The sequence below is a fragment of the Lonchura striata genome, chromosome 4, assembly GCF_050655825.1.
Source record: "Lonchura striata isolate lonStrDom1 chromosome 4, ASM5065582v1, whole genome shotgun sequence".
NCBI classification, from domain to species: Eukaryota; Metazoa; Chordata; class Aves; order Passeriformes; family Estrildidae; genus Lonchura; species Lonchura striata.
Window position 1 is genome coordinate 70,871,122 of NC_140706.1, and position 27,869 is coordinate 70,898,990.

The window sequence follows — 27,869 nt, forward strand, 5'->3', positions numbered from 1 at the left end:
ACGACCTTCCTTCCTTCCTTCCTTCCTTCCCGGCAGGCGCTGCACGGGAAGCGCTTCCCGGGCAGCGCCGGCTGCCCCCGGGGCTGGGGGCTGCCCGCCCTCTGCCCGCGCTGCCGCTCCCCGGGACGGGCGGGTGTTCCCGGCCTTTTCCTGTCGCAGAGCTTGGCTTAGAATGGCCTGGCTTGGAACGGAACTTAAAAGATCATCCCGCTCCACCCCCTGCCATGGGCAGGGGCGAGTACCACTAGACTAGGTTGCTCCAAGCCCCGTCCATCCTGGACATGAACACTTCCAGGGATAGGGCAGACACAGTTTTCCTGGACAATCTGTGCCAGGGCCTCACAGGGAAGGGTTTCTTCCCAATATCCCATCTAACCCTGCCTTCTGTCAGTGTGAAGCCGTTCCCCCTTGTCCTGTCACTCCAGGCCCCTATGTAAGTAGTCTCCCATCTTTCTTGCGGTCTCCCTTCAGACACTGGGTACCCTGAAGCTTTTTTTTTCCAGGCTGAAAACATCCTAATTCTCCTAGCTTCTCACAGCAGAGGTGCTCCCTCCCTCTAATAACCTTGGTGGCCTCCTCTGGACTTGCTCCAACAGGTCCATGTCCTTTCAGTGCCGAGGACCTCAGGGCTGGATGCAGCATTCCAGGTGGGATCTCACCTGAGCAGGGCAGAGGGGAGGAATCCACCCCTCCCCTGCTCCCCACGCTGTGGGGATGAGCCCAAGGCACAGATGGATTCTACCAATATAAAGTTGTAGGTTGGGCTTCATCACTGACAAGCCTTTTACAGCCCTTCCCTGGAGACTGATTTTCCAGGAGAGATGATTTTCTCCCCCTCACTCCCATCCCTGCTTGAAGGTCTCAACAGGCAGAACCTGTTGGTGAAAAATATTCCCCTTCCAGGTGGTCTGGGAAGACAGTCCTGCTGTCATTGCTACATCCAAGAGGGATAAGGAGGAAAGAGCTGGCACCAGCATGTCCTAATTGCACATGTGGGAAAGGTAAGTTGTGCTGAACCCGGAAATTTTTTTTAGGATGAAGCAAAACGAGTAGGAAAAGGCAAGCTGGAATCCTAAACCCCAACAGTGGAGCAACCCAGCGAGGGAATGTTGAGGCTCAGATCCAGGAGGAGGATGGGCCAGGGCCAGCAGGACTCCAGCTTGATCTGGAATATCAGGAGAGCCATGACGGCCAGGATACTCCTCTCTTCTCCAGTACCCTACAGCTGTAGCCTGGGGGTCGCCAAGTAAGAGTTGCAATTTCAGCTGCAGACTGTCAGACCCAAAATACAATCTTGGGTTTTCCAGCACAAGTCTTTCATCTTGCTGTGCTGCCAACACACTAATTTATCAGAAGCCTTGAACGTTTCTTATCACCATTTTGAAAATGTGAACAAGCTACTTCATGCCACCCTCTTGCTGCTGGCTGATGCTTTTGTAAACTGTTCCTTGTAACAGCCTTTCACGTGACAGACTATAACCCTGAGAATTGCACAGCCTCTTGGCAACAGCACTCTTAACCCTTCTGGGTTTTCAAGGTAAATCATGTATTATGCACATTTTCAAAGGAATGTTGACCTCAGTGCCCAAGTGGTTCACATTCCAGTCTTTTGTGGCCTACTTGCCAGGTTTCTCTTCAAGTACTCTTTAAATAAGCAGGCAAATGTTATAGAAGAAAAAAAATTGAGATAACCGTAGGAATTCATCTTGAGCACTTATCTATATCTAGATTGGCTTTTGTGCTTTCAGTTTAACTGAATAAGCAGATCCCTAAATCTTTGGGACTGAGGGAATGTTAGGGGCCTTCCCTTCTTCCCCTGTGATCCAAGCAGGCTGCAAGGAAAAGTCTTGTGAAGGGATGCACATCTTCCACCCATTTTAGCTTTGATTTGCTTATTTCCCAAGTACAGAAAAAACACTGCTGCTTGTCTGGCAGCTTGTCAGGCTTGTGAGAGTTACTTTTAGAGGGCACCGTGTTGTTGGGCAACTGCTGGCACTGAAGTTTCCATGGAATCTCAGAGCTTCCTTAGTTACATGTCAGATCAGAGTCTCTGCACCTGTGGGAGAATACAAAGGTCATCCTAGGACAAGAGAGTTTGCGTTTATTCACTCGACAGAATTGCTGTGAAATGAAGTTTCCTTAGGAGAGGGAATCTGCCTCTGTAAAAACAGCAAATCTCAGGAGACGCCTCCATACTACTGTGGACCAAGGGTTTATCTGCCTTGGAGAATTTATCTACCTGGCAGAATGACTTTTTTCTTAAACAGGTTGTTGTTAAGAACAACCGATACCAGCTATTCTTTAGTCTGATCAGACTAAAAATGAAGATCAGAAAATCATTGGATGTGATGCTAAGACAAGTGCTTATACTGGGAAGCATTCCTCATCCCTCTGTGTAATCTGCTATTAAGAAAAATTGAACTTCTGTTCTCTTGTAGTATTTTCCAAAATTATTTGTACGCTGTATTATTTTTCAAAACAAAATGTTGCTTCCCTTTTTTTTTTTGTATTCCCAATCCTATATACATGCTCAGTTTTGCAATCTCATTTTTTTTTATGCCGCTTTCAGCTGGAATGCTCTGTGTTTACCGAGCTGTGCTGAAAAGCTGAGAACTTCAACGCGGGACCGAAGCACTTTGCCAGCCCGAGGGCCTTTCCAGAGGAATTCTTGAGGCTCTGCAGCACGCTGGGTAAACAGAGATGACAGAGGCGAGGCCACAGCCGTGCCTTCCCCTTACCTTATGTAAGGCTGCAGCTCCCTGCCAGCCCCTTGGGCCGGCGGCGGCGGAGGAGAGCCCTTCGTGTGACCCTCAGCCATCCCCACCAGCCCAATATTAATGCGAGACATAAAGCCTGCACGTTACATAAGCCTCTCTCCTGGCCAAGTATCTCCTACTGCAGCAACTGACGTTTAATTTTAACTTGCCAGTAAAAAATAAAACACTCCGTGGGTAGGAGGAAGTGTATGGGTGGAAATGGGGAACGGAGGTTATTCGTGTTCTGACAGCAATGTGCCAGAAAGATCAGTGATGTATTTCTGTTTGATTTACAAGGCCAGCGTAGTTTGACAGCATCTGTGGCAGAGTGCTCCCAGACCCATTCAACGCTTTGGCTAAAACAGCCACAAGGAGAATTGCAAACATCGTGAAATGCTTTTTAATTACACCATTGCTGCCCAGTGAAAGACTGGATTTTAAAGGTGTCCTGAAAACAGTAGTGTAATTTTAATTTACTTAGAAATGCACTGACCTGGCATTTTCACTTAGTCTGAAGGACAGAGAGTGGAAAATGCAGTTTCAGCATTTAAAAACGTGAGGGAAGCAGATGACTGTCAGTGTGGCCACCTAAGGCCATAGAGCTGAAACCCCTGACTTGCTGGATGGAAGGTTAGTGTTGCGTGGGACTGTAGCCTGTTTCGATGTGCTGATTTTTCCTGATAAATCTGAAAGTCAACAGGTTTTTCTCTGGCCTGCCTGCAGCAGTGTGAGGTTTTTGGGATGGCTGAATCCCCTTGGGGCACAAGGGAATCCCTGGAGGTCATGCTGCCTGTCGTCCGTCCGCTGTCACCAAAATCTGGCTTCTTACTGACCTAAACAGAGCCAGGTTTTTGCATGAAAATTATACTCTGGGATTGCAATTTCTGCCATAAAGAGCACTGGGAGGTGACTATATCTGGCTGCTGAGGGTTTATTTGAAAAACTGCACATTTTTTACCTCAGAAGTTTGATTTTTTTTTTTTACCTCAGCCGCCCATAGTGTAACCTGAGGGGTGCCCCTGCTTTGCTCACCAGCCCAGTTAGAAATTGCTGACAAATCAAGTATTAAGGAATACTGGAATCCCTTTTGTCACGTTTCGTTAAAAAAGGTTTGATGAGGAGGGCAGCAACGCCGTTGATACCTTGTGGTGACCTGTGGGCTGCTACCATGCCCGCTTTGTCCTGAGGGGACAAGGGGGCTCGGGAGGGGCAGGGGGTGCCCCTTTCATGGAGGTGTCGGGGGCGCTCACACGGGCCTCTCTAAGGGGCGGCGCGATGGCCGTGATGGAACGGCTGTGAGGGGACCCACGAGAAGGTTCTCTGAGGGAGAACCCCACGGCCCCGAGAGGAGCCCGGCAGTGCCGGAGCCCCGCAGCCGTGAGGGAGGCGGCGGCGGCGGCGCGGGGGCCGCTGGGGGCGATGGCGGCCGGGCGGGCCGTGTCCCCGCCCCGCGGCGCTCTCCCCGCACCCGCCCGCCCTCCGCCGCCGCCGCTGCCATTGGGAGCCGAGCCGCGCCGCGCCGAGCCCAGGCAGCCGCCGGTCCCGCTCTTCCGCCATCGCCATGAGCTTCTTGTTGTGAGTACCCGCGGGGTGTGGGGGGGCTTCTCCTCTTGCTCTGCGCCGTCCCGTCGGGCAGGGCAGGGCGGCACAGCCCACCGAGCGGCCGCGGCCGCCGCCCGCCCGGTCGCTCGCTGCCCGCCGCTCCCCGCCGGCCTGGCGCCCGCTCGCCGCTCTCTCCCTTTGTGCCCCGGACCCCCGGCGGCCCCAGGAGCAGCCGCCCCCCTCCGCCGGCAGGGAGCGGCGGGGCCGCCGCTGCCGCCGCGCCGTGAGGGCGTTTGGAGGGCGGGCGAGCGAGAGAGCGAGCCGGGCTTCCCCTTCCCGTGCGGCTTCCCCTTACGGATACGAGTTTGGAAACAGCCAAGGATCACCGGCCCCGGGGACCTGCCCGGCGGAGGGGTGTCGCTGGGTAGGCGAAAGCGGGGTCGGGGTCAAACAGCCACCGGACCGCCGAGGGGTCTCCCCGAGGTTTTACGGTATTTTCATGCGTGTTTCTGGTTTCTGGCGGGCAGAGGTCGGTGCCGTAGCGTTGTGTGGCGCAGCTGGGTCGGGAGCTGGCGTGCGGAAGCGAGCCCCGGTGCGAGGATGGGGCGGGTGGGGCTCCGCGGCCGCCGGAGCCCCGCTAAGGACCCGGCCGGGCTGTGCTGCGGCAGCGGAGAGCTCTCGGCAGTCGGGGCGATTCAGGTGCGGGCAGAGCCACGCTTCTTGAAATTTTGCTTCGTGGGCAAGAACCGAATGAACTTTGGTCCCTCCCCTTGGAAACAAAGACGAGGTACTTGTGACAATTAACATAAACCGGTTCAGTGACCTATTAATTAAGGCGAAGATGCGCTCTAGGGAAAGAAGGGCGATCAAGGCGGCTGAAAAAGAGACCCTGGAAGAGGCGAGCTCCATTAGGGCCTTGTCCCCGCTGAGTGTTCCCGCACACTGCGGGTCCCGTGGGACTGCTGCCGCTGTTAGAGGCTTACATTGATAACCAGCAGATGGAAACGTGGCCTGGGCTTAGAGAAGAGACTTTATCTCAGAGCTGGAGTGTTCTAGTAAGTTGTGTTCTCATGGAGACAAATAACCCTGGCGCTGGTTTCCTCCTCGGTTCCTCCCTTGCGTTTATCTTTTAACTCTGCCATACCCGTCCCCGCTGGCCTGTCGTGCTCCGTGCTCCCGGAGGGATTCCGAAAGGCACCGGGAGGTGGGTGCAGATGATTGTCCGTGGGTGGAGGCGCGGTGCTCCTAATGAGGAGCCCAGCTGTCCCTTTCCTTCGTAATTCTCAGCTGCCACGGTGGATGGAGAAGGGGGGACAGGATTTCGAGTGTCTTGGGAGTCTGCTTTGCAAATTAGAGAGCCTCTTTCTCTGTGTGGCATTTGGCTAACTGGGAATGGAAAAGCATGAAAACCTCCATGCTCGGTCACAGGCAACAGTGAGATGCTCGTTTCTTTTTTTGCAGAAACCTAGGATAGCAAACCTTTACCCCCATCTCCATTGTTCCAAGTTATCCTTCTGGATGAAATACAGAAACGGAGACTAGAGTTAATGCTTGGGAAAGCTGCCTCAGCTGTTGTTGGCAGAGTGCTGTAAATGGCACCTAATTTACTCACCTGCAATCTAGAAGTGGGTTCAAAAAAAAAGGTTGAATATATGCCTGCTAGGCCTCCATGTAACCAGGGGAACTTTCTGTGATGCGAAATTTAGCATGATGTTCTGTCAGACTTGAGTTTTGGCTTGATAAGAGTTATTCCAAGATAGTGTGTGGATGTCTGCAGGTGCATTCATAATGCTAGCTAGCATTTTGCCTGCAGCCCCCCCCCCCACTTTTGCATGGTACTTGCAACACAGTCTTTCACAGTGTTTTTTCACCCCTTTGTCACCAATGTGGAGGTGCCAGCGTTTGTTCCCAGCCACGGTGACACTGCTGTCCTTCGGTGTGCAGACTCACAGTTTGAGGATTGGATTGTCCTTGTGCATCTGCGGCAAGGTTTCCTGTGTGGCAGCGAACCTGTGGTGCAGGTTTGTCGTCAGGCACCGGGCTGCAGCTTGTCAGTCTGACACCCAGCACGGTGCCAAAAGCTGTGCTCTCCTGCAGGCTTTCCTGCTGTCAGAGAACAGGGGGATTGTGCTGGGATAACACCGCGTGCGTGGGGCCCCCCTTGTCTGCTGACAAATCCGTGGCTATTCTTCCTTGTTGCTAGGGCCACTGATATATAAAGCTACATGGCAGGGGGAAATAAAATCAAGGGGAACCATTGTCTTTTCTGCTTATGGGGAACACTATAAAAAGACTGTCTTGTGAGGCGATTCACTGAATTAATACAACTGGGGTTTGACAGCAATTGTTATTTTCAGAGCTGCGGTTTTCTCTTTCTGATCTGTTTCTTCCTTTCTGAAAAGACTTTGTAAACCTCTCCAACAGTTGAATAAGTTATCCTGAGTCTTTAAAAATGATTTAAAAATGGGAATTGGACTAGAAAAATATCTCCAGTTCCAAAAAAACACTGCTTGGTAAGTTTTCTCTAAAAGGAAATTACAACATAGTTGCAGGTACTTTAGCTTACATCTCCAAGGAAAAAAAATTAAAGATAGTTCTGGTGGGCGTGCCATATGGTAACATGCTTGTGTTATCCTCTGCTGGCAAGACTTACATAAAAAAGGAAGCTAGATGAAAACCATTTATTTATAAAAGGAAAAGATTCAGATTTATTATTGAAGTTCTGAAATTGTCTTTTCTTTAAAAAAACCCCACAGAACCCCTATCTTTGGGTTAGTGAATCCCTCTCTGAAGTTTCCAGAACAGGGTTTTTTAAAAAAGAGATTAAGTAGTTGTTGCCTGATCAGTCTTGGAAGGACTAGGAGCTGCTGGAGGTGAGTGAGGGTGAGTGGCTGTTGTTGGGGATACGTTTTTTGGTGAGTGAAGGCCAAGTTAACTTTTAAACCAAACTGGGGCAAGATGTGCTCTTCCTTCACTGCCTTTTTCTACAGCACAGTGAAGCCTGGCAGCTGCTTCTGATGCTCCACATGGTTTGTTGTTGTGTTTTTTTTTTTTTTTTAATAATTGTTTAAAATTGAAATAATACTTTGTGTGTAAATATATGTGCAGAAGGTGTAGCAAGGCATTACCTTTTTTTTTCCATGACATCTCTTGCAGATGAATACCAAAATCAGAGCTGATGGATTTGTTTTGAGATAGACAAGCAGTGTGGTCTTCCCAATTCCTCAGGCTGCTCCCGCTCTTGGAGTGCATCAGTGTTGTTTGCTTTTATTCTTTCCTCAGCTTCCCGAGGTGTCAGATCCAAGGCAGGCAGTGTAGCAGCTGAGTGCTTTGTGAGTGCTCCTTCCATGCTTTTGGAGATGTGTTTATCTCCTCTTGAATGAGGACTCGCCCAGCGGACTAGTAGGCACTCCTAAACTGAAATTTGGTCATGGAAAAATCAGCAGGTAGGCATTTGCAGACTGTTAGAAATGGGAAATACAGGGGACATCCAGGTATTTCCCCCCCTGTGTTTCAATGTATATGTTTCCTTCTGTTTGAGCTTGAGGAGTGTAAAGCTACTGTGAGATCAGGGCAGAAGCTCTCGACACAGGTATGTGTTAACATAAAATCAGCTGCTTGACCGCTTCCATTAGTGCTGTGTCCAGTTCCTGTCTTGTTTTGTTTTTTTAAGTACCAAGATTGAAAAGTCTCTCGAGTTTTCCCACAAGTAAATTGGAGAGACAACTCTGAAGCTATTGCCAGCTTCCCAAATATATTTTTTTTAAGCCTTGGTAACAGTAATTTTGAGTTTTGAGGAAAGCAGAAGTATTCTGTAGCAGTGGGGTTTAAAGGGAATCAGCTCTGACAATCAACTTAGAGCGAAGTAAAACGTGGGGTTTAGGGTGTCACATAATGGAGTGCTGCTGCCTTATCAGTGATGTCGGAGGTAGACAGCAAGGAAGCTGCTGCCTGGCTTTTATTTCTGCAAGAATGAGTCTGCCTCGGAGTCACAGAGCTGTGCAGACCAGTTCGGGCTGTGAGATGTCTGCGCTTGGCCTGACACTTGGAAAAACAATGTTTGCCCCAGCTGCTGTGTTTTGGGAGCATGTAGTAGGTGAGGTGAGTGATTGTCGCTTCTAAATGTTGTTAGATAGCTGCTTATCAGATAGAAACATTCGTTTGGAATGGAAAAAATAGCTTAGGAAGAAAGGCATTGTTCAGTGTGAAAGTTGTGTTTACTACATCGCAGTGATGTCCGGTCTTAATTGCTTCCTAATTGTTTGCTTTTATGCCACGATTGTTTTCCCTTGTTTGTCCTTCCCTCTTTGTGTAAGTGAGCCAATGCCATTAGCTGTTTGCAGGGAGGAGCTATGAGAGGAGGATCAGATTTGGGATTGATTTGTGTGCCGGAGAGTGGCTGGGATTTTCGTCTTTTGTCACCTTTTACTTTTCAGACAGAGCTTTGGGCCTTTAGGGCCTCTTCGTAGCCACATGCTGTCCTGAGATGTACATTTTTAGTTTGTTTGAAAAAGCATAAAATATTAGAAGCATTTGTCTGCCAGGCAGTGGGTGGCTGGAGGGTTGCAAGAGGCTGACAGAGTGAAACTGCTTGTTTTTCTTAGAGGAGTAAATAACTGCGTTAAATTTGGCCACTTTAAGTCTTCCCTCATAAGCAGTAAGGCAGATCTTGCTGCCAGAGCTATCAATAAGCCTCTGACCCACAAATCAGCCTAAACCGCAGGATGTACTTTGCGATGCTTTTAGCATTTGTAAACTAAGCCACTTCCTATTGGAACTGAGCTACAATGAGCTTGCTGTTTGGCTTTTGTTCTTTTTTTTTTTGATTTTTCTTTTCCTTTTAAATACACAGGGAGACTCTGGGTCATAAATTCAGCTGCTTTTTAAGCTGTTTTCAGCTAGAAGTATAACAATTACTTTTCACAGACTTGGGAAAATTTCTCCAGCCTCTACATTTCAAGATGTGAGACTGTGAGGATCCAGTGCTTTGCTTTGTCATCTGTGTATGTGGATTTCCCAGATGCTTTCCCAGGGCACTGCTGCTTGGGTAGATACTTTGAGGAGGGGATGTGAAAGAAGGGAATGATAGCTGAGGATTTGCATGTATCCATGCATCTTAAATTGATTCCTGGAAAATAAGTTTGAAATAACTTGTAATTTCTTAGTAAGCTTAGGTAAAAAGAGTGGTGCATCTCAGACATCTCCATTTGCTTCAAGGCTTCGCTTACCATTTCAAATCCATAGCCTGAGTCAGCAGTCAGTTCATCAGGAGGAGATGGTAATTTCGTGTGTCAGTCCCACCCTGAGAATTCATCAAGGTAACAGTAGTTTTTGCCTTGCAAATGTATTTTGGTGCTTCCAAAAGCAATCCATGGCAGTGAATTCACTCACTCTTCTTGTGTCTTTTTTCCCCCTGAAATGCAGCTTTGCTTCTGGCTTTTTTCTGGTTTGTGAGGGCACTTCTACCTTGTTCACTCTCTCTTCTCCAGTTCACAGCTGATCCTTGTCAGGAATCCATTCCTTTTGGTGTTCTTACACACCTGAAGAGATCCATCCCATGTTCCACTTCAGTTTTTGTTGAGGTTTGCTTGTTTTTTTTTTTTTTGTTGTCATCTGTCCTTGCATCACTTCTTCTTTCAGAGTGGTCACTTGCCTCTGGAGTTAATTGCTTGTGTCCTTGAGATACTGACGTACAAAATCTTAATCTCTTCCTCACTTGAAGGAGAACATCCTGCAGATGAGGACTCAATAATGCCTGGATTTGTTGTCTTTATCACAAGTCTAATTCCTTTCTTTATGACAAAGAGAACAAATGAGCTTAGGTAAGCTTTGGTAAATTCCTCTTTTGCTGAAAATTGAGACAACTGAGTTTTGATATGGAAATAATTTCAACCCAAATAATGATTGGGTGGCTTCTCTAATGTAACCTTAATGAAATAACCTATATTTTGTTTCGGTAGCTGGTACTTTAATTGTGTTTTTCCCAACTTCAGTAGCACAGGCCTGGTTTTGCTTGAATGGATTAATTGTTTTAGGGACTTGCTCAGTGTTCTGGATCCAGGAATCAAAATGGCATTACTCTGTCTTTTACTTTATGGCCACAAAATACTGCTTTTTCAAATGCTGAGGTGTACCTTTTGGGAAAAACAGCATCTCTGATGTCCTATTACTAGCTTTTGTGGTTGACAGCTCTTCTTAAAATTTCTTGCTGCAATGGGAGTGAACAAAATAAAAGAGTAAAAGTCTGAATGTTTAAATTCATAGAATGGTTTAGTTGACTTTGGGCTCATCTGTCAAATGTTTAAGCTTAAATAACTTCAAAAGAAATGTGCTCCTGTCTATGTAGGAGCAGTCATTCCCTCTCAGATGCTTCAGACCGGTGGGTTTTCCTGACAGGAAGATACTTTGGAAGAGATAAGCAAGTTTTCCTGAAGATAGCACATACAGGGTTTTATTAAATGTGGGGGTTGTGTAAGAAATACTTGGGGGTGAGATAATGCAGTGTATTTTTAGAAAGCTGTTAGATTATTCATTGCTGCCTCCTGTCCATTCCTTCTTCCTGTTGTTCTGTGTCATTTCTTGCCTCCAATGATTGTTAGTGCCTGGATCCAGACCCCATTTTGCCTATTAATCCAAGTGTAAGTGTAACCTTCTGTCCCTGTTGGAGATTTCTGTTTGTCCTTTGCCATGTTCCTATCCTCAGCCTGTTTTGCATGGGGGTTACAGTAAAGGGCAGCCTTTTAGAAAGTGCTCAAGTGACTTCCCCCATGAAAATTTAGCTAAATTTCTCCTTTAACTGCCTATTCCCTAAGCACATTAAGAGATGGTTCTTTTTATTGTGTTTAAAGGGATTGAAGACTGGCTTAAACTCTTTAGTGAAGTCTTTTTTTTCTTCCTTTGGAAATGCCCTGATGCGATTTCTTAGGTTGTATGACTAGATTTGCTTTAGTCATTCATTAAGCATCAGTTTCCAAAAGCACTGATCAGCATTTTGGGAAGCCATCCATGTTCTGAGGCATGTTCTCCAAACACTATATTTGGTGTACAAATAAGGATCTACATCATCTAATTTGATGCTAGGGCCAAGCTTTTATTACTGCAATGTATCACCCACTCTCAGCAGGTTGTAGATGGCTTTCTGCAAAGCTCTGCTTCCTACTTGTAAATGTATTTACAGGGTGTGACTGTTAGCAGCAGCTTGGGACGCAGAGGGTGTTAGTCATGCACAGACAGATAATTCAGCTGAAAGTAAGGAAATCTGCGAGGCAGGAGCAGCAGCTGGCTGTGAGGACCAGCAGACACCTTTTGTGTGGGATGCTGCTCCATGGTCGTCACATGGAAGAAGTGCTGGAGTAAAGGAATCACAGGTATCACACATATTTCCTTATGTTTCTTTTATGAATTGCTCAGTTTTATATACAGGGAAGGGTAGGTTAAGAAAAAAACAAGTGTGGTTGTGTCCACGGAATTGTTTATTTGGTACAGTCCTGCAGTAAAGAGGTTTGAAACTTTGTGGAAACTAAACTTGGAAAGGTTACTGGGTGAAGTTCTGACTTGGCATGAAGTTCATGCTGTGCCCTCCCTTTTGAGTTGGCTGATGCTAATTGACAGAAATAAGGGGTCCCTGAGGAAAGAGGGGAACATTAATGGTGAAATAGTGCTGTTCAGCTTGAAGGGAGCTTAATTAGGGGCTGAGATGTTAAAAATAATGAACTCCATCTCGCAGGAAAAAACAAAGCAGTTGAAAAAGGAGTACTTCATGTTTACCTCTTTCAAAGTTCCAATAGCTTGTGCTTTTTAAGCAAGTACTACATGAATATTAGGATATTAGAAGAAATAGATCTAGTTTGGATTGTACCTTACAGTTCCACAAGGTGTGTGTATGTACAGAGTAAATGTTAATACTGAAATAGCTGAGGAACCTAGATTGAAAGGACCCAACAGAACAGCCAAAACTAGTGCTCACTTTCTTAAAAATATAAAGTCTGTTTGTAGTAAGCTTGAAATTTTGTGGGTGAAGACAGCGTTGTGTTTGTCTCGAGGTAGTCAGTGGATTCCTGGGAGTGTGCAACAAAATGTTTGGGATATTCTTGATTCCTCTCATGCCACAGGATTTCAAATGGATGTCAGGAGGAGAACATGGGGAGGTACTTGGGTCTCTGCTGCAAGCTTCTTCGTTGCTAATCGTTGTGAAAATGTGTTTCAAGTTTGGTGGTCTTAAAGCTCTGGGAAAAAGTCTGCGGGAGACTTGGGAGCGGCAGTGCAGCAACATCCACAGAGCGCTCTCAGTGAGCCTTTGGGGAGGCTGCAGGTTTTGTGCCTGGAAGCCTTGGATCCAAGCTTTTCTGTGATGGATACTGCTGTTTGTGGCTCTGGCCTGCCCCTCTCTGTTAGTCCTGCAGGGAACAGGGCAGGAGAGGTTGAGTCACTTCCGCAACCATGGGCTGTTTTGGGAGTAGTTTAATTGTGTTTGGAGTGCACGGACAGGGCTCTGGTAGTATCCAGTGAGACCAAATGTGACTTGCTTTGTTTATTTTTATTTCCAGGAGATGAAAGTGTATTAAATGAACGTGTTGTAAATGAAACAAGGGGATTTATTTTGGTTGTAAGCATAGCAAACTGATGATGATTTCCCGGTCATGGGATGGGGTTCTGGGCACTCGCTTGTTCCTTGCACTGGGAATTGTGATTGCTTGGGAGAATGGTTGCATCCAAGTGGGTAAACAGCAGGAACTCCATTGGGTGGAGTTGTAGCTGACACGAGTGCTGTAGCACAGCACCTCCCTCTTGTTTACAGGCACTTTCTCAGCCTGCAGATGGGAAAACGGAAGCAGAGGGAAGTGTAGGTGCCTGGCTTGGCTGGAAAACAGGCTGTGGCCACCTAACTTCGTTGTGGGTTTGGCACCATGTGCTGCTGCAGGGGGAGTGAGGGCACAGGGCACAGGGAAGCCACTGCTCTCCAAACACCCTGAGCTTGTCCCCTACTCAGAGCTCAGCCAGCAGAGGTTTCCCTTCAGGTGTGGTCTGGTGTGTGTAAGGGTTGTGCTGGGCCAATCCCACATTGGCTCAAGGTCACTGACTCTAAACTGTGTGTACAGCAGAAAAAAAAATGAATGCAGTTTAAGAATGTGCATGTGAAAGGGTTACGTCAAAGAGGGGTGGTGGCTGGGGCAAGCAAAAGCAAAACTGTTCCTCAAGGCTACCTTAAATAACTTTCTCTTTCCTGCATGTGAATCATCTGATAAACAGCTGCTCTTTTAACGTGTCAAGTCTTGTGCATAATGGGACCCATGTACTTTAAAAGCTGTTCATGAGGTTGTGCCTTTTTCATCTGCCATCCTGTAGGGAACTTCAGGCTGTGAAGACAGCTTTTTTTTCTAGAAGGGGAGGCCAGATTTCAGTCCCCACTTTGGTGGGTAGAGAATGAAAAATCTAATGGAAACACTGATTTCCCTGTCAGTGCTCCAGTGGAAGGAGGAAATACCATACCCCTTGTGAGAAGCCTCTCCAGGTTCAAAAGCCTACAGAGAATTGAAGTTACTCTGTGGTGTAGGTAATAAACAATGAGCCCCATGTATTCTGTTCCTGTAGGAATAACCATGTGCCTGAGGAAGTTTTTCAGTTCAGTGCCACTGATTCCTCTTTAAACCAACACAAAAGCTCTAGGCCTGGAATTGCTTTCAGACCATTGCCTGACCCTCTGGGAGAGCAACTGCGTTGTGTAAGAAGTTGGCAGCTCCTAGCTGCTTCCCAGAGCTGCTGCATGGGCTGCATCCTGAATTCGTGCCTTGCTTTTGTTACCTGCAGATTCAAGTGACTGGACTGAGACAGGCTTCCTGCAATGAATGGGAATTGGATTGGAAAACTTTTTGGTGCTGTAAGAACTGAAGGAAACAACACTTTGCCCTCACACTGTCTCTCTTCAGAACAGAAATGTTGTGACTATTCAGTTTTATAAATAGAAATGTTCAAGTTCACTTTCATCAGTGCAAATTTTGAACATGTTCAGTTTAATTTTACCCGCTGTCCTGATGCTGTGGTTCTCACAGGGAAAGGCTGCAGCTATTGATTTCATTGTCAAAAAGTAGCTCGAGCTTTTATTTTAGTTTCTTTGTTGGCGTGTTGGCTGCTGGAAACAAACTGATCTCACTCTGATGTTCTATTCTTAGCAGGATGTTATCATTTGAAGGCCTGTATTATTGTGTAAAGGCTGGAAATGTTTGCTTTTCTGGAATTTGGGTCTTGTCTTAGGGTGTTTCTGTTTTTAAAAAGAGTTTCTGTTTCTGTTTTTAAAAAGAGGCACAGCGGGACAAGAGAGATAAAGAAGTGCACAGCTAAAACTTGGGGGCTTCTCTGATATACTCACTCGTGTGCCTGTGGCAGTGAGTTGCTGCCTCAGTTTCCCTGTGTAATGAGACACTAATGATCCCTACTTCAAAGGTACTTTGTGAGGATTAATTGATGCTTGGGAAGGCGCTTAAAGATGAAGAAGCGGGAGTTAAAATAGGAAAAGTTTCCATGCCCTGCGTAAATGTTCTTTGCACGGTTTTGAGTTGAGCTTTTTGAGAATCTCTTGGGCTTTTCCAAGTACTTTGAAGGGCTTATTTTAGCCTGGCTGTGGTGGTGATGGCTTTGGGGAGACACAGGAGTTAGTCACTCACTCCTTACCCCAGGGAAAGGGCCTCAGCATTAGGGAGCAGTTAGAGGAACGTAGGTGGCAGGTGTGTGCTGAAAATGCTGCCACTGTACAGCATTTGAGGGCCTGAGGTTAGTTCTGTGCTAAGAGGGGTAGCTTTTATGCATAAAGAGCTTAAACTTACCTGGTTTAATTCAGGTTTCCCCAAATCTGTGGCAGACTTGGTGGAAATAGATAAAAATCCCTGCTGAAAGGCTCTGTGGACAAATGGTTGGGAGTGAGGAGGTTTAAGCTAGGTTGGCCCAAGGGCTTCTCCTGGCAGCAGTTACTGGGAAGTTTATCAAGAGATGAAGCTGGGTATTTAAGCTGCTTTGAGCACAGAACATCTGCCAGTGCTGCGCTCGAAGCTGAGATGAGCTGTTTGAGGCAGCGTGGGGTGAGCAGAACACCTCACATTTTTCCCTTTCTTCTGGAAACATCCTCTTACCAGCCTGAGACTGAGCAGCCTGCAGAACGTGCATCACAAAACCCACCCCCTGCCAGAGGCTGGGTGGCTAAAATGACAGCTTTGCAGGAAATGTGGTGTTCTGTGACGTGGCTGCGTGGGCTCCTGCTGGTGGGAAGGGCTTGCCAAGCCTGCCGAGCCCTGCACACAGCCTCAGACACAGTTCCTCATTCAGTGCTGGGCCCGGCTGCAGCTGCCACTGCTGGGGCTGCAGCTCCCTGGGGGAATAGAAGGGAGTAATCATTTGCTAGGAACGTTCCCTGGGGCAGGGAAGGGAGCAAAGCGTCCTTGGAATTGCTTGAGAAGTCCGTTCTCCTTGGCAGGCTGTATATTGGTTGTGGCACATAGTGGGGATGGTGCTCCATGTTTCATGATCCTTTTATGTCCAAGGAAAATGGGATCTTCACCGGTTTCTCTGTCCCCTCTCACTTCTGCCTTAATATGAAGGAGAGTTCAGAGAGCCTTAACAGGAAAAGGCAGGTGCTGCCTACTGCCTTAAAGCATTTTAAAACCTTGACAGAAATAGCTGATTCCATGATGGAATATAGCTGAAAACAGAATGACCCAGACGTGGATGATTGTGTGTATTGTTGCGCACCAGGCAGAACTCTTTAAAGTTACTTTTTTTACTGCTTGCTCAAGGAGTTGAGGAAATAGACCTGGGTCAAGACAGCTTTCTGAATCTGTCACATGAAACAGATTGGAAAAAGTAATTATTTTTTTGATTAAATAATAGGAGAGCTTCTGGACTAATAAGGTAATTGGAACACTGTTCAGTAATGCAATATTTTTAACCAAACTTTCCAAGAAAAACCACATCCTGTAAAGATAGAGGCTGCATTAGGGTGTCTCTGAGCTGTGTTTCAGGGGGTGTGTTAACTGGCTTCGGTGAACTGCATAAATGCATGGAATTCTGATAATTTATTGCCAACGTTGTAGGTATTTCCATAGCATGCAACGACTCCCAGGCTGCAGCTATCCTAATTACTTTTCCTTTTGGATGCCTGCCTGCCTTGTGTGTGAGACCATTTCCTTCTGGCTTAGGGTGACTGTGCTGCATTTGAGAAGCAGGGATCAGAGAGGTGTTGGAGGCAAAGATGGAATGGATAATTTAGTGCAGTACTTCATTCTGTTGTTACACCTTTGACAGCTTATGGGAAGAACTTCCCTGTTTCTGGGAAGGAGGGAGCAGGGATTGAATGCTACCTAAAGCTTTTTCCAGCATGCTGCATTTTCTGCTTCTTTGACCGTGGATCTGTGCAGGGTGTTCAGCACATCTGCAGTGACTTGGTTTGTTGGCTGGCAGACTCCCGAGCTGGGGTGGGTACGGTGAATTCCTACCCAGAGTTTCTCAGAACAAACTACTTACTCAGGGAATTCCTTCACCATGCTTTCCTTGTGCCCTAGTACCAAAACCTCATGCTTACTCTTTGTGCTAAAATACAAAAATAATTGCTTGGGTTAGTTATTTCATAACCTTTTTCCAGGTTGTGTTTAGCTCATGCTGGGTTCCTTCTGCTTCTGCTGACACATGTGGAAAGATAATGATCCCAGTCTCTTCTGCTCTCCAGATGTTTTTGGTTGTATTTTCACTCCTCATGTTGGCAAAGTGCCTCTGAAGTGGCTGTGTTCCTGAAAAGAAAATAATTGTGTTTAAGTAAAGTAATCAGTCGAGAGATTTGGCGTTTTTGATTGTTGTTTTTTTTGCAGTTTCTTCTTTGTTCAGAGCTGGTTTGAGTCTGGCCTGGCACCAGATGCAGGTGGCTGGAGGGGTGGGAGGTGACAGCAACTCCCTGAGCAGCAGAAGCTTCTCACTCCCACTGGGAGGCAATTAATTAATTCAGGATTTGTGTCTGGTATCCTGGTTTAGGGTGAGGTGCAGATGACTAGAAGGAGCCAGGAGTGTCCTGCAACAGAGCAGACAGGAGCAGGGTGTTCCCTCCTTCGCCTTCTGGCTCCTGGTTGCATTTAGCAGCAGGCTGGTGTTGCTCGGCTGTCCCTGTCAATGTTCATGGCTGTGCAGCTGTATCATCCCAGGATCCCTGGAAGTCCAGCCAAGCCCTTCTTCACAGCACCCAGGATTACTTCAGAGGCCTGTGGGAAGGGGAGGGTGCTGCTGCTCCTTTGGGGCCTCAGAGAGTCAGAGCAGCTCTGGGACCATAGAGCAGAATCCCAGAATCCCAGGGTGGTTTGTGTTATAAGTGACCTCACAGCCCATCTTGTTCCAAACCCCTGCCATGGACAGGGACACCTTCCCCTAGCCCAGGTTCTTCCAAGCCCACTCCAGCCTGGCCTTGGACACTTCAGAGCTTCTCTGGGCAATCTGTGCCAGGTCCTTGAATAAAGAGAGACAGCCCTTGCATCCCATCAGTGAGAAATTCTATTTGGTTCTTAGAGAGGTAGTGAAACATTGGCCAAGTCTTTTTATATAAAGGAGTGAGATCTGGATAGTATTTGTTATGAGAATTCTGCTATCTGGGTTTCACAGCTTTCCACTTGCATTGGAATTCAGAGCTCAGTTTGCTTGTTCTGACAGAAGTCTTCTCTCAGCTCATACACAAAAATACTCACAAATATTGACTCACTTGACTCTTCCCTGCAAATATTTAATTCTACACATCATGTTTCTGACATGTGAGCAGCTCATGTGCCATCCGGGCTCACTGCCGTGGTTCAAATGTCTAAATGTTTTTTCTAAGCCAGACCATGTTTTTCCAAACAAAATTTTAGGTAAGGAAGTGATTAGGTGAGAAAGTGGTTTAAAAAAAGTCAGAATACCTGCTAGTTTAGCATCCCAATTTTTGGTAAATACACTGCTGCAACATGCAAATATGTGAATGGGTAAAGTATTTAATGTTCATCTTGTCTTACCTGGGACTGGTCTGCTTGTTTCCTTTTTGCTTCCCGTTCCAAAAAGTCTCTAAATATTTCCTCTTTCCTTTGCAGTGGCAGTCGCTCTTCCAAAACCTTCAAACCAAAGAAGAATATTCCCGAGGGGTCTCACCAGTACGAGCTGCTAAAACATGCAGAGGCCACGCTGGGAAGCGGCAACCTCCGGATGGCTGTGATGCTTCCAGAAGGGGAAGACCTAAATGAATGGGTTGCAGTTAACAGTGAGTCACTGGCCTTTTCTTTATCATGGGGGTGTTGGAAGTGGGCTGACACTTGGGGCACCACAGCTGTGTCCCCCTTTCTATTCCTGGAGAAAAGGGGAGTTGGAGGACCTTGCTCTCCAGAACTTCCTGACAGGAGAATGCAGCCAGGTGAGGCTTTGCTCCCAGGGAACAGGGGCAGGGTGATTGGAAACAGCCTCAAGGTTCAGGTTGGACATCAGGAAGAATTCCTTCATAGAAAGTGTTGTCAAGCATTGGAGGTGTTGGAGTCCCCATCCCTGGAGACGTCCAGGGGACAGATAGACGTGGCTGTCAGAGGGTGGGGATCAGCCACAGGTTGGACTTAATCTTAGAGGTCTTTTTCCAGCCTGAATGATGCTGTGATTCTAAGAGGGTTTGTAATTTTCCAAAAGTTAGTTCCTTTTGCTCCTACCAAGTTTTGAGCCTTTGCTCTGGTAAATCTCTGATGTCATTCTTTTAACTTCCTCTAAAGCTGTTTGTCCAAACTCTCTGCTTTCAGGCCAAGCAATGATGCCTAAATTAGCGTTTTCTGATTGCTTGACCTTGTTTCCTCCTCCTCCCTCTCCCTGCTGCATGAATTTTGCCCTCTGCTCCTAAAGAATGGATTCTTCCTTTGCACTCCGTAGCCTGTGCAGTTTTGGCCGCCACAAGCTCTGTGTTCTGTGCCCTTTGTGGGTGTTTGCTCATCTTTTGCCTCTCAGGCTTGGTGTGCTCCAGTGGTGGTACAGGATTGATTTGTGCACTGCAGTAGAAATTATGCTTGAGTTAAATGTCCTCCAATTGTTTCTGTGGTTCTGCCTTTTTTCTTCTTGCTCTTTGACATGTTTGGGAAGTGAAAACATCCCACTGACTGTCACCTTCCTGTTCCCAACCAGTCATGCAGTGCTCTGGTGCTCCACTTGCCACTGCTTCCAGGGCAGGCTGGAATTGCTGACACCATCCTTTGCCAAAGTTAATTCACACTGCATTGCAAAACTAGGCTAGAGAAAAAGACCAGCCCACTTGTGTGAGTAAGCATTGCTTAAGATGCTTCACGTATTGCTGGCATCCTTCCTCCTTCACTCCGTGTGTCTGCTTTCCTGTGTGGCAGCAATTTCATCCCTTCTCAAGTGACTTGCCTGCTGAATTAGCTGGAAAGGAATTGTAGCTGTGTAACTAAAGTGAGCTGGTGATGGGCTCCCTTCCCTCAGCATCCCTGCACCACACCAAGCTCCAGCAGTAGCTGTGAGCCTCTTCTCACAGAGGGGTCTTTTCAGGAGACAGAATGTGTGACTTCAAGTCATTGTTTTCACCCTTCTCAACCCTGAGAGCACAAAACCAAACATGCTCTGCCCTTCTGCTTCTTGCTCTGCTTTCAGCCTGACTGGTGTCTTAGGAAATTACTTGATGGGCCTGTGGATTTTGAGACTTCCAAGTGTGAGATTTGCCATAATCAGGCATTCTGTCAGAGCCTGTGTGGGTTTTCTGAACATGCTTGCCTCAAAGCAGGCAGTGGTTTCTGCTGGGAGCAGGGAATGGAAACTTAATTAACAGTTCCCGTGGGCATTTGAGAACCAGGGCTGGTGTCCTGCATCCTGCTGAGCAGTAGCTGTAGTGCTGTTTGTCTCATCTTGGCTGTTTATTCTCTGAAAATACCTGCAGATAAAGTGGGTTTTATAAGCTGATTGCAGTGACTGCAGTTCCTCATGACAAAATGAAAAATAACTTTCTTCTCCAAGAGTTCGGAGTAGTTAACTGGAAGAGTAACTATAACAGTAGGGTTACATGGGCAATTAGGAAGAAATCCTTCCCTGGGAAGGTGGGGAGGCCCTGGCACAGGTTTTCCAGAGAAGCTGTGGCTGCCCTGTCCCTGGAACTGTCCAAGGCCAGGTTGGATGAGGCTTGGAGAGACCAAAGATAGCAGAAGGTGTCCCTGCCCATGGCAGGGGTGAAACTGGATGGTCTTTAAATTCCCTTCCTACCTGAAGCAGTCTGGGATCGTATGAGATGTTTTTGGCAAAGGTGGGCCTGAGGGAAGCCACTGTCGCTTAATGAGTACTTGCCCTCTCTAGTTGTAAAGTTTATGCTGAAAATCTTTCTTTGATTCCACGCTTGCCAGTAGAATTTGGGATTGTAATGAAATGCACCAAACTTTCAGGAAGGGAAATAACCAGGTGTTCTCCTTCCTTTTTCTTCCTCCAACTGAAGATTTTGCTGCACTGAACAATTAAATAGTTCTTGCTAGAGGCTGTTACAGAAAGTTGGTGGTTGTGTTCTGCATCTCTCTTAAAATGGATCTTCAAAAAGCAACAACAACAGAGTTATTTTCCTAAAAACTGTTCCAAAACCTGTGCTTTACAGTCTGGGCTGTAGGAATCTTGTGCTGCAGAGAGCTAACGGGTGGTTTCCTTGCTTTTCAGCCGTCGACTTCTTCAACCAGATCAACATGCTCTATGGAACCATCACGGACTTCTGCACGGAGGAGAGCTGCCCTGTGATGTCTGCTGGCCCAAAGTAAGAGCATGTTTCTCACACACTGGTGACTGGGTACAGTTTTTGAGATGATTTTTCATTTAAAAGCTTGAGACCAGCTGAGAAGAGTGCCAGGGTTAGGTGGCAAGGATGTGAAAGAGAAGAAGGATTTGAACATCTGTTATGCTGGTGGGGAATAGCAAGTTGATATTTTTTTGGTCTGTGTTCATATTTGTTTGGTGTTTGTTTATTTTTTCATTTAACCTGGGAAGTAAATTAATTATCGAAATTATTTTCCCCCTTCTTTATTTTTCTGAAACATTAATGAGGGCTTCTTAAAGGAAGGTTTAAAGTTTTTATATGCAGGCATTCCATTAGCACTTACCAAAATATTCCTTGTATATATTGCAGAAATAGTAGATATCTGGATAAGAATCCCTGTGCCCTTCTTGGATTCTTGTTTATGCTTTTGCTGAGACATCCAGTGTTTCTGCTTTTTCTTGCTCTCTGTTTCAGTTTGTTGTTTTACTGTGGCTCCAGACGAATCCCCTGGCACCTCAGCTAAGTGTTGGTATTTGTCCTACATGAATCCCACTTAAGTCTTGGTATTAGGGCAGTACTGGGTGGTGAGAAATTGTGCTTTTTCATAAACCCAGACACATGGTCCATTTGGTGTCTCTGGGATATCTGCATGTGTTCTTGGAGACAGTTTTAAAATGCTTTCAGACCCTCTAATTTGTTTTTTTTTGTCCCGTTGTGAGCAACACCTTCATAATCCCTCCTCAAATTTGTTTATGGTGAAAATACTCTCCCAGCAGCGGTTCTGACAAAACCATATTTGCTAAACAAATGGAGAGGACAGATTGACCAGATGCTTAGCAAGCGTTGCATAAAACCGCGTGTGTGATGTGTAACATACAAGCCCTGTGGTTCACCTGGGAGCTGGTACTGTCAGACTCCCCATGTGAGGTGTGCTTGGGGTTTTTCAGCAGTACTTTCCCAGATGATCCACCCTCTGGCAAGGCCCATCAGGAGTGACTCTCTGGTGCTAAAGGCTGCCCTGTCTCACCCCAGGTACGAGTACCACTGGGCAGATGGCACCAACATCAAGAAGCCCATCAAGTGCTCCGCACCAAAGTACATCGATTACCTGATGACCTGGGTCCAGGACCAGCTGGATGACGAAACGCTGTTTCCTTCTAAAATTGGTAAGGGAGTACCTGCAGCTGAGCAGTGCACTCGGGTTACTCCTGCACAGGAACACTCCAGTGTTAAAAGGTCTCCTCAGTGTGGGGCAGGTTTAGAAGATTACATTATCTATCTGCACACACTTATCTTTGAAGGTACGTTGTACTGCATGAGCTCTGATCCATGTGTTAGTACTCCTGATAAACACCTGTCACAATTAGTACCATTTCTAACTAATGGCTGGTTCTGTTAATCGAGTCTGGTGTTTTATTCACTTGGAGCAGTGAGTTGTTTCTTTAGAAATAACAGCAGAGGATCTCAGACCCTTATAACCAGGCAGCTTTTTGTCACAGAAGAGATGTCTGGGTGTCTGGAGGAACTTTCAGGCCTTATCTCTAAAGAAGCTGAAGTGCAGCTTTGATCTTAAGTCAATGATTTTTTTTTTTTGCTTGCCTTTTTTTGAAGTGAAGATGAAAAATAGATGTTTTAAAGAGGCTTCTTTTAGGAAAGCAGGAGGGAAATAATGACCAACCAATAGTTTGGGAAAGATAACAGAGGAGGTCTCTTAGTTGCCTTAACTTTGTAAATAATTTGAGGCTTTTGACACATATTCATTGAGCTTCTTTAGAGAAACCGTGCCTTCAGAGAGAGTTTCAGAGGCCACAAACTAACCAGCTAAGTATGAATTTCCCGTGTGCTGCAGCAGCCAGAGGAGGAAATGCCATGTACATGTGTGCAGGGCAGGCTGCAGCAGGAGCATGAGAACATTAATGGTGAGACCTGGAAGCATTGGTGAGCTCCTGACTGGCCTCAGAGCATCCAGAGCCTCTGGCTTTTAGGCAGGTCTTGAGCACTGGGAAAGGCTGCAGAAGAGCTAAGCTCACTGGGGAGACTGCTGGGTGAGGAGGAGCTAGACAGGTTTCCTGTTTTTAGAGGGTTGATACATATCTTTTTTTAGCCTGGGGAAGTGGCAGCTGAAGAGCTCATGACTCCCAGTAGCCGCTTGCCGTTTCCCAGCCAGTTTTAATAAAATCTGTGCAGTGACAAAGGTCTGCTGTTGAAACTGATTCCATCTGCCCTTGCTTGTAGTGGCTTTCACAACAGACAAACGTGGCCTGGGAGCTGAAGAGTAAGCCCTCTCTTTTCTTCTTCCCAGGCGTACCATTCCCAAAGAACTTCATGTCAGTGGCCAAGACAATTCTCAAGCGTCTCTTCAGAGTCTACGCCCACATCTACCACCAGCACTTCGACCCGGTGATCCAGCTGCAGGAAGAGGCACACCTTAACACTTCTTTCAAGCACTTTATATTTTTTGTTCAGGTAAGGATGTGGCAAACAGTGTTCTCACTTCCAAGCTACATTATCCCCCTTCCCTTGTGGAAAAAAAATCAGCATCGTCTGAGGTTTCCTTCCTTTAAGAGGGAGGAAAAGCTTCAGGCAGTGGAACACTTGAGGTCAGCAAGTGGCAGATGGGCAGGGGAGGCTGTAGTGGCCCAGCCTGGGCTTGGAAGCTGACTGCCAAATGAATTCTGGCTAAATAAGGCTTCTCACCTCAGCTGTACCCACAAAACTCTCTGTGTGTCTTTCTCCTCATCCCTGTTACAGGAATTCAACCTTATTGATAGAAGAGAACTTGCACCACTTCAAGAACTGATTGAAAAACTCACCTCCAAGGACAGATAAAAGGAAGAAGACTTCTTGAAGTCACTTGTTTCTTTAAGCGAGCGTGTGGTATTTGTTTTTTGTTAATTTGTTTTTAAAAAAAAAAACAACAAAACAACCCCCCTCTGCTGTTACCAGTGACAGCTAAGATCTACTTTCTGTGCTTTTATTAGGGGAAATCTTTTCTCTGTTAGTGACATGTGGTAAATAGCTTTTTTTTTATTAATATTATTTTACTGTTGTTATTCATTGTGGAATTTCTAGCAGGTGCTGAGTGTTTATTAAGGAAACGTGCTTGGTTGAGGGATTGACTCTGCTGGTGGATGGGTTCTTGTGTTGTGTCAGTGGTAGCCCATTCTCATGAAGTCCCTGGAAGACTTGCTTACATTTTCCAAGTGCCTTGGCAGACTCACTTCTGAGGTGCAAAGCACATACAATACTGAACATTGCTGGAAACAGAAAATATGTACTAACACCCAGACACTTACTTGTTTTAAAAATATATATCTATGCTTACACTAGAAAAAAAAAAAGCCATAACTTGCTGAAATCAATGATCTCCAGCTTTTAATACAGATACTTGTCTTATTTTTTTAGAGATGAATATAGAATTTTTCAAAACTAGATTACTTCTTATGAAGAAAAGCGAAGTTCTTGCTGAAGTGAAACGGCGAAGGTGGTGTCGAAATTACACAGGCCTTGTGCTTAGCAAGCAGTTGCATGCCTGCTGCCTGGGACTTTGCATATTTGCTTTTATTTTCTTAGCAGGAGAGCATCAGTTGGGTCAGCCAGCTTGTTAAGTTCCCCTAGCAGTTGCCAAATGAACAAGTAGTTTGCACAAATAAAATTAGGGAAAATATTCCCTATTAAAAAATTGCACTGGGATAGTAGTAATAATAATAATAATAAGGGAAACCTGGCTTGAAAAATAACTGCTGGAAAGGTGTTTTTAAGTTAGGAATGCAAAGCCTGGCTCTGAGGAGGGGCTCTGGTGGTCAGTGTTTGCTGTTTGAGGAAATCTACCTTGGACGGGAGATAATTTTTGGGGCTGCTTTGGAGTTATGTTACTGTGGTGGTGTTCTCCCTCTTTTAAAACCACTGCCCATCTTCAGGGAGCTCCAGCTGTTGGGAAAAGCAGCAGGAACAGGGGAAGCCAAGGTGAGCACGTGGTAGAGAAGTCCAGCTTCTGTTTTGCATGCCTTGGCTCGACCAAAAACGCAGTCGAGTTGGGGCTGGTGTGCAGGAGCCTGCAGGAGAGGTGAGTGAGAGGCCATTGGCACGGCCAGCAGGGAGCAGCTGAGCCTAGAAGTGACTCACCTGAGAGCTCCTGGGTTCCAGTGAGGGATCCTGAACTTCTGGCTTTTCCTGTGCCACCATCCGCACGACAGCGCCAAAGCCACCCATCTCCCAAATTCCAACTGCTCGGTTTGGACACGGAGTGAGCAAGGCAGGAGCTCCCAGGTGCTAAACAGGGGATGCTTCCCATTTCAGGGTGACTCCTTGGTTTGGTGTCATGTGCCAGCAAGCAGCAGGAAAGATAAAGGTGTAGAAATGAGGATTTGCTTGGACACGGCAGTGCAGTGGTTCACGTTCCTGGCACGCTTCCGCCCTAGGAGGGTTTAGTTCTTGTTGTTGTTGCAGTTTTTTTATTTTGCACAGCCAACTCTAGAAATCCAGAGGCATCTGCTGCAATTCAGCCCATCAGAATTGGAATGTATAAAAATGAGTCTTAGGTGGATAGTGTGTTTTTTTTAATTCAATATCTGGCAATAGAAAGTCTTTGACCAAGTAGTTTTTAGGCACGTAATAAAAGCTTGGAGATCATGATTTGCCTGACAGCTGTATGAACACATTGTTTAATTACACAACACTTGAAAATAACATCATTGAGGACATGTTTGCAGTAGTGGGGATTTTGGATCCCTGTGCTGTTTCTTTTTGCAGCTTTTCATTGTTTTGCTTCTGAAAGCTGTGGGACCAGACGTTGACATGTGTTTACACTCTCGGAGTAAGGGCACATGGAAATGCCACTCAATGGAATCTGGATCGAGTGAATGTGTTTATAAAATAGTGCATTTATGGGTGGAAGGGAGGGGACACCCCCTGCCCCTCCACATAAACCCCAGAGAAGCCAACCCTGCTCTACTCCACGCCCTCACTTTGGACTTTAAGGGGTGACGAGCACTGGGGGACAAAACCTCCCAGTTTTGCTCATGGGGAGCAGAAAGTGCCAGTGGGGTTGAAGCAGGCTGTGCTTCCAGGGCTGCCTCAGGCCTTCCAGTCTGGTGGGGTCCCGAATTCCTGTGGTTTGTGATGCTCTGCTGCTAGCAGCACGTTGGATGTTGTCGGGTCTCTGGGTGGTGACTCCTCCCTGGAGCTGGGAAGGGACGAAGGGCCGAGCCCACGGAGCTCAGCTGGCAGTGGATGGATATGGGATGTGTTGTCCAAGTCTTTCCAGTCCCAGATAGGGATACAAGTTACTCATGCAAAGAGGAACCAAACCACCGCCGCCTGCTGCTGCCGGAGGCTGAGGAGACAAAGCAGGTTCTGAGGGGCAGGCAGCCCATCTGCAAGTATCCAGTTTCTTTTCCTGCTTACTATGCAACGTAGAGCTTTGAACTTCTGCTTTACCATGGAGATGGAGAGGAGCAGTATCCTTACTCAGTCCTTGGGAACTGAGCCCTCTCCCAGTGTCCCTGACCCTTAGTTACCAGGTAAGGACACCTACTTGCTGCTATGGACTCAACTTACCTTTCAGATTGTTCCTTTCTATTTCTCACCCCCCTTCCTTTCTCCCGGGTCACCAGACACAGTTTTGCTATGAACACATCCTGTTGGATAGCTGTGCTTTTCCTTGCTGCCCTCTCCTCCTCTCCTGCCTGCCCAGAGTGCTGTTACTGTACATAACCCCCCTTTTGGCTGGATTATCTGAGGAGCTGCAGCACGAGCAGAGATTCCTTGCTTTTTTTCCCCATTAAACTATTCCCTTCTGTGCCGGATCTCGTTTCCTTCACTGCTGGTAGCAGTTGTCTCTTTTCCAATCCCTCACTCCTGAAACCACTGGCAGTTTTATGGATGCCCATCGTTTTTTCCTGCATATCTTCTCTTTTAACACGAGACTAACATTGGTGATTTTCAGTGTTAATCCTTCTTCTTTCCCCGCATTTCTAATGATTTCCTCTTGCCAGGTTCAGTTTGCAGCCTAGGAAAATACCCAATTACCTTATTTTGTTGGAAGAACCGATTCCCCAGATTGTTCATAGAATATTGTATTTTTAGGGGAGATTAATTTTTTATAGCCACTAAACTATACTCATTATTTTTGTACGTTTGCAACTTGGGGACAATTTTCCGAGCCGTGTCGTGGAGGGAGCGTTTATTGTCGTGGCTGTTGGACTGCTTGGGAATGCTGTGGTTGTGTGGTGTAGAGGCACATGCCCTGATGTGCACTGGGAGAGAGAGAGAGAAGGATGCAATAACAAGGTTTGAATAAAAACCAACGAGGTTTCAGTAAAAATGAATGAGGCTTCAGTGAAAGGCCATTTTTGAAGGCAAAAAAGAAATTAATTCTGAGAGCGACACTAACCTTTCCTCCTCCTTGAGAATCCTGAAAATGTGGGAGAAAAAGCAGTGTAATGTATAAAAATGCAAGGAGAGAACCCTTACTGTGAGCTAACTGTGCCAATACCGCTTCAGTTTGTAGTCACTGATGGAGATTTCAGTTCTAAATGAAAACAGCTTTTGATCAAAAAAGAATAAGTTGAATGTCTGAAAATCCGCACCGTGTTTATTTGAGAGTTGTAAATAATGTATACAGATGGTTGTATGTGATGGGGCAAAATATTTAAATCCTAGGGTTTTTTTTTCAATAAGAAACTGAAGGCTGTTTATAAGAGAAAATAAATAGCTATGTTTGACCATGACTGTCTTCTTTATTTCCTTCTTGAGCTTGTTCCTCAATGGTCTCCTACTTGTAAATAGATTTTTCCCAACCC

The 27,869-nt window shown here is 46.3% G+C and overlaps 1 protein-coding gene across 3 annotated transcripts; it reads left to right on the plus strand.

Moving 5' to 3' along the window:
* The first annotated feature begins 170 nt into the window (after positions 1-170).
* MOB1B (MOB kinase activator 1B) lies at positions 171-27,794 on the plus strand. 3 transcript variants are annotated; one of them, XM_085579479.1, is made up of 7 exons: positions 171-433; positions 904-1,001; positions 18,386-18,552; positions 20,973-21,066; positions 22,099-22,232; positions 23,369-23,532; positions 23,818-27,794. In XM_085579479.1, the coding sequence occupies exons 2-7, from the start codon at positions 991-993 to the stop codon at positions 23,893-23,895; spliced, it is 648 nt and encodes a 215-aa protein (XP_085435605.1). In that variant the 5' UTR covers positions 171-433; positions 904-990; the 3' UTR covers positions 23,896-27,794. The 3 variants fall into 3 exon arrangements, with proteins under 3 accessions (XP_085435605.1, XP_021385234.1, XP_085435607.1); XM_021529559.3 differs by lacking the exons at positions 171-433; positions 904-1,001 and adding an exon at positions 4,244-4,331; XM_085579481.1 differs by lacking the exons at positions 171-433; positions 904-1,001 and adding an exon at positions 4,926-5,085.
* The last annotated feature ends 75 nt before the right edge of the window (positions 27,795-27,869 follow it).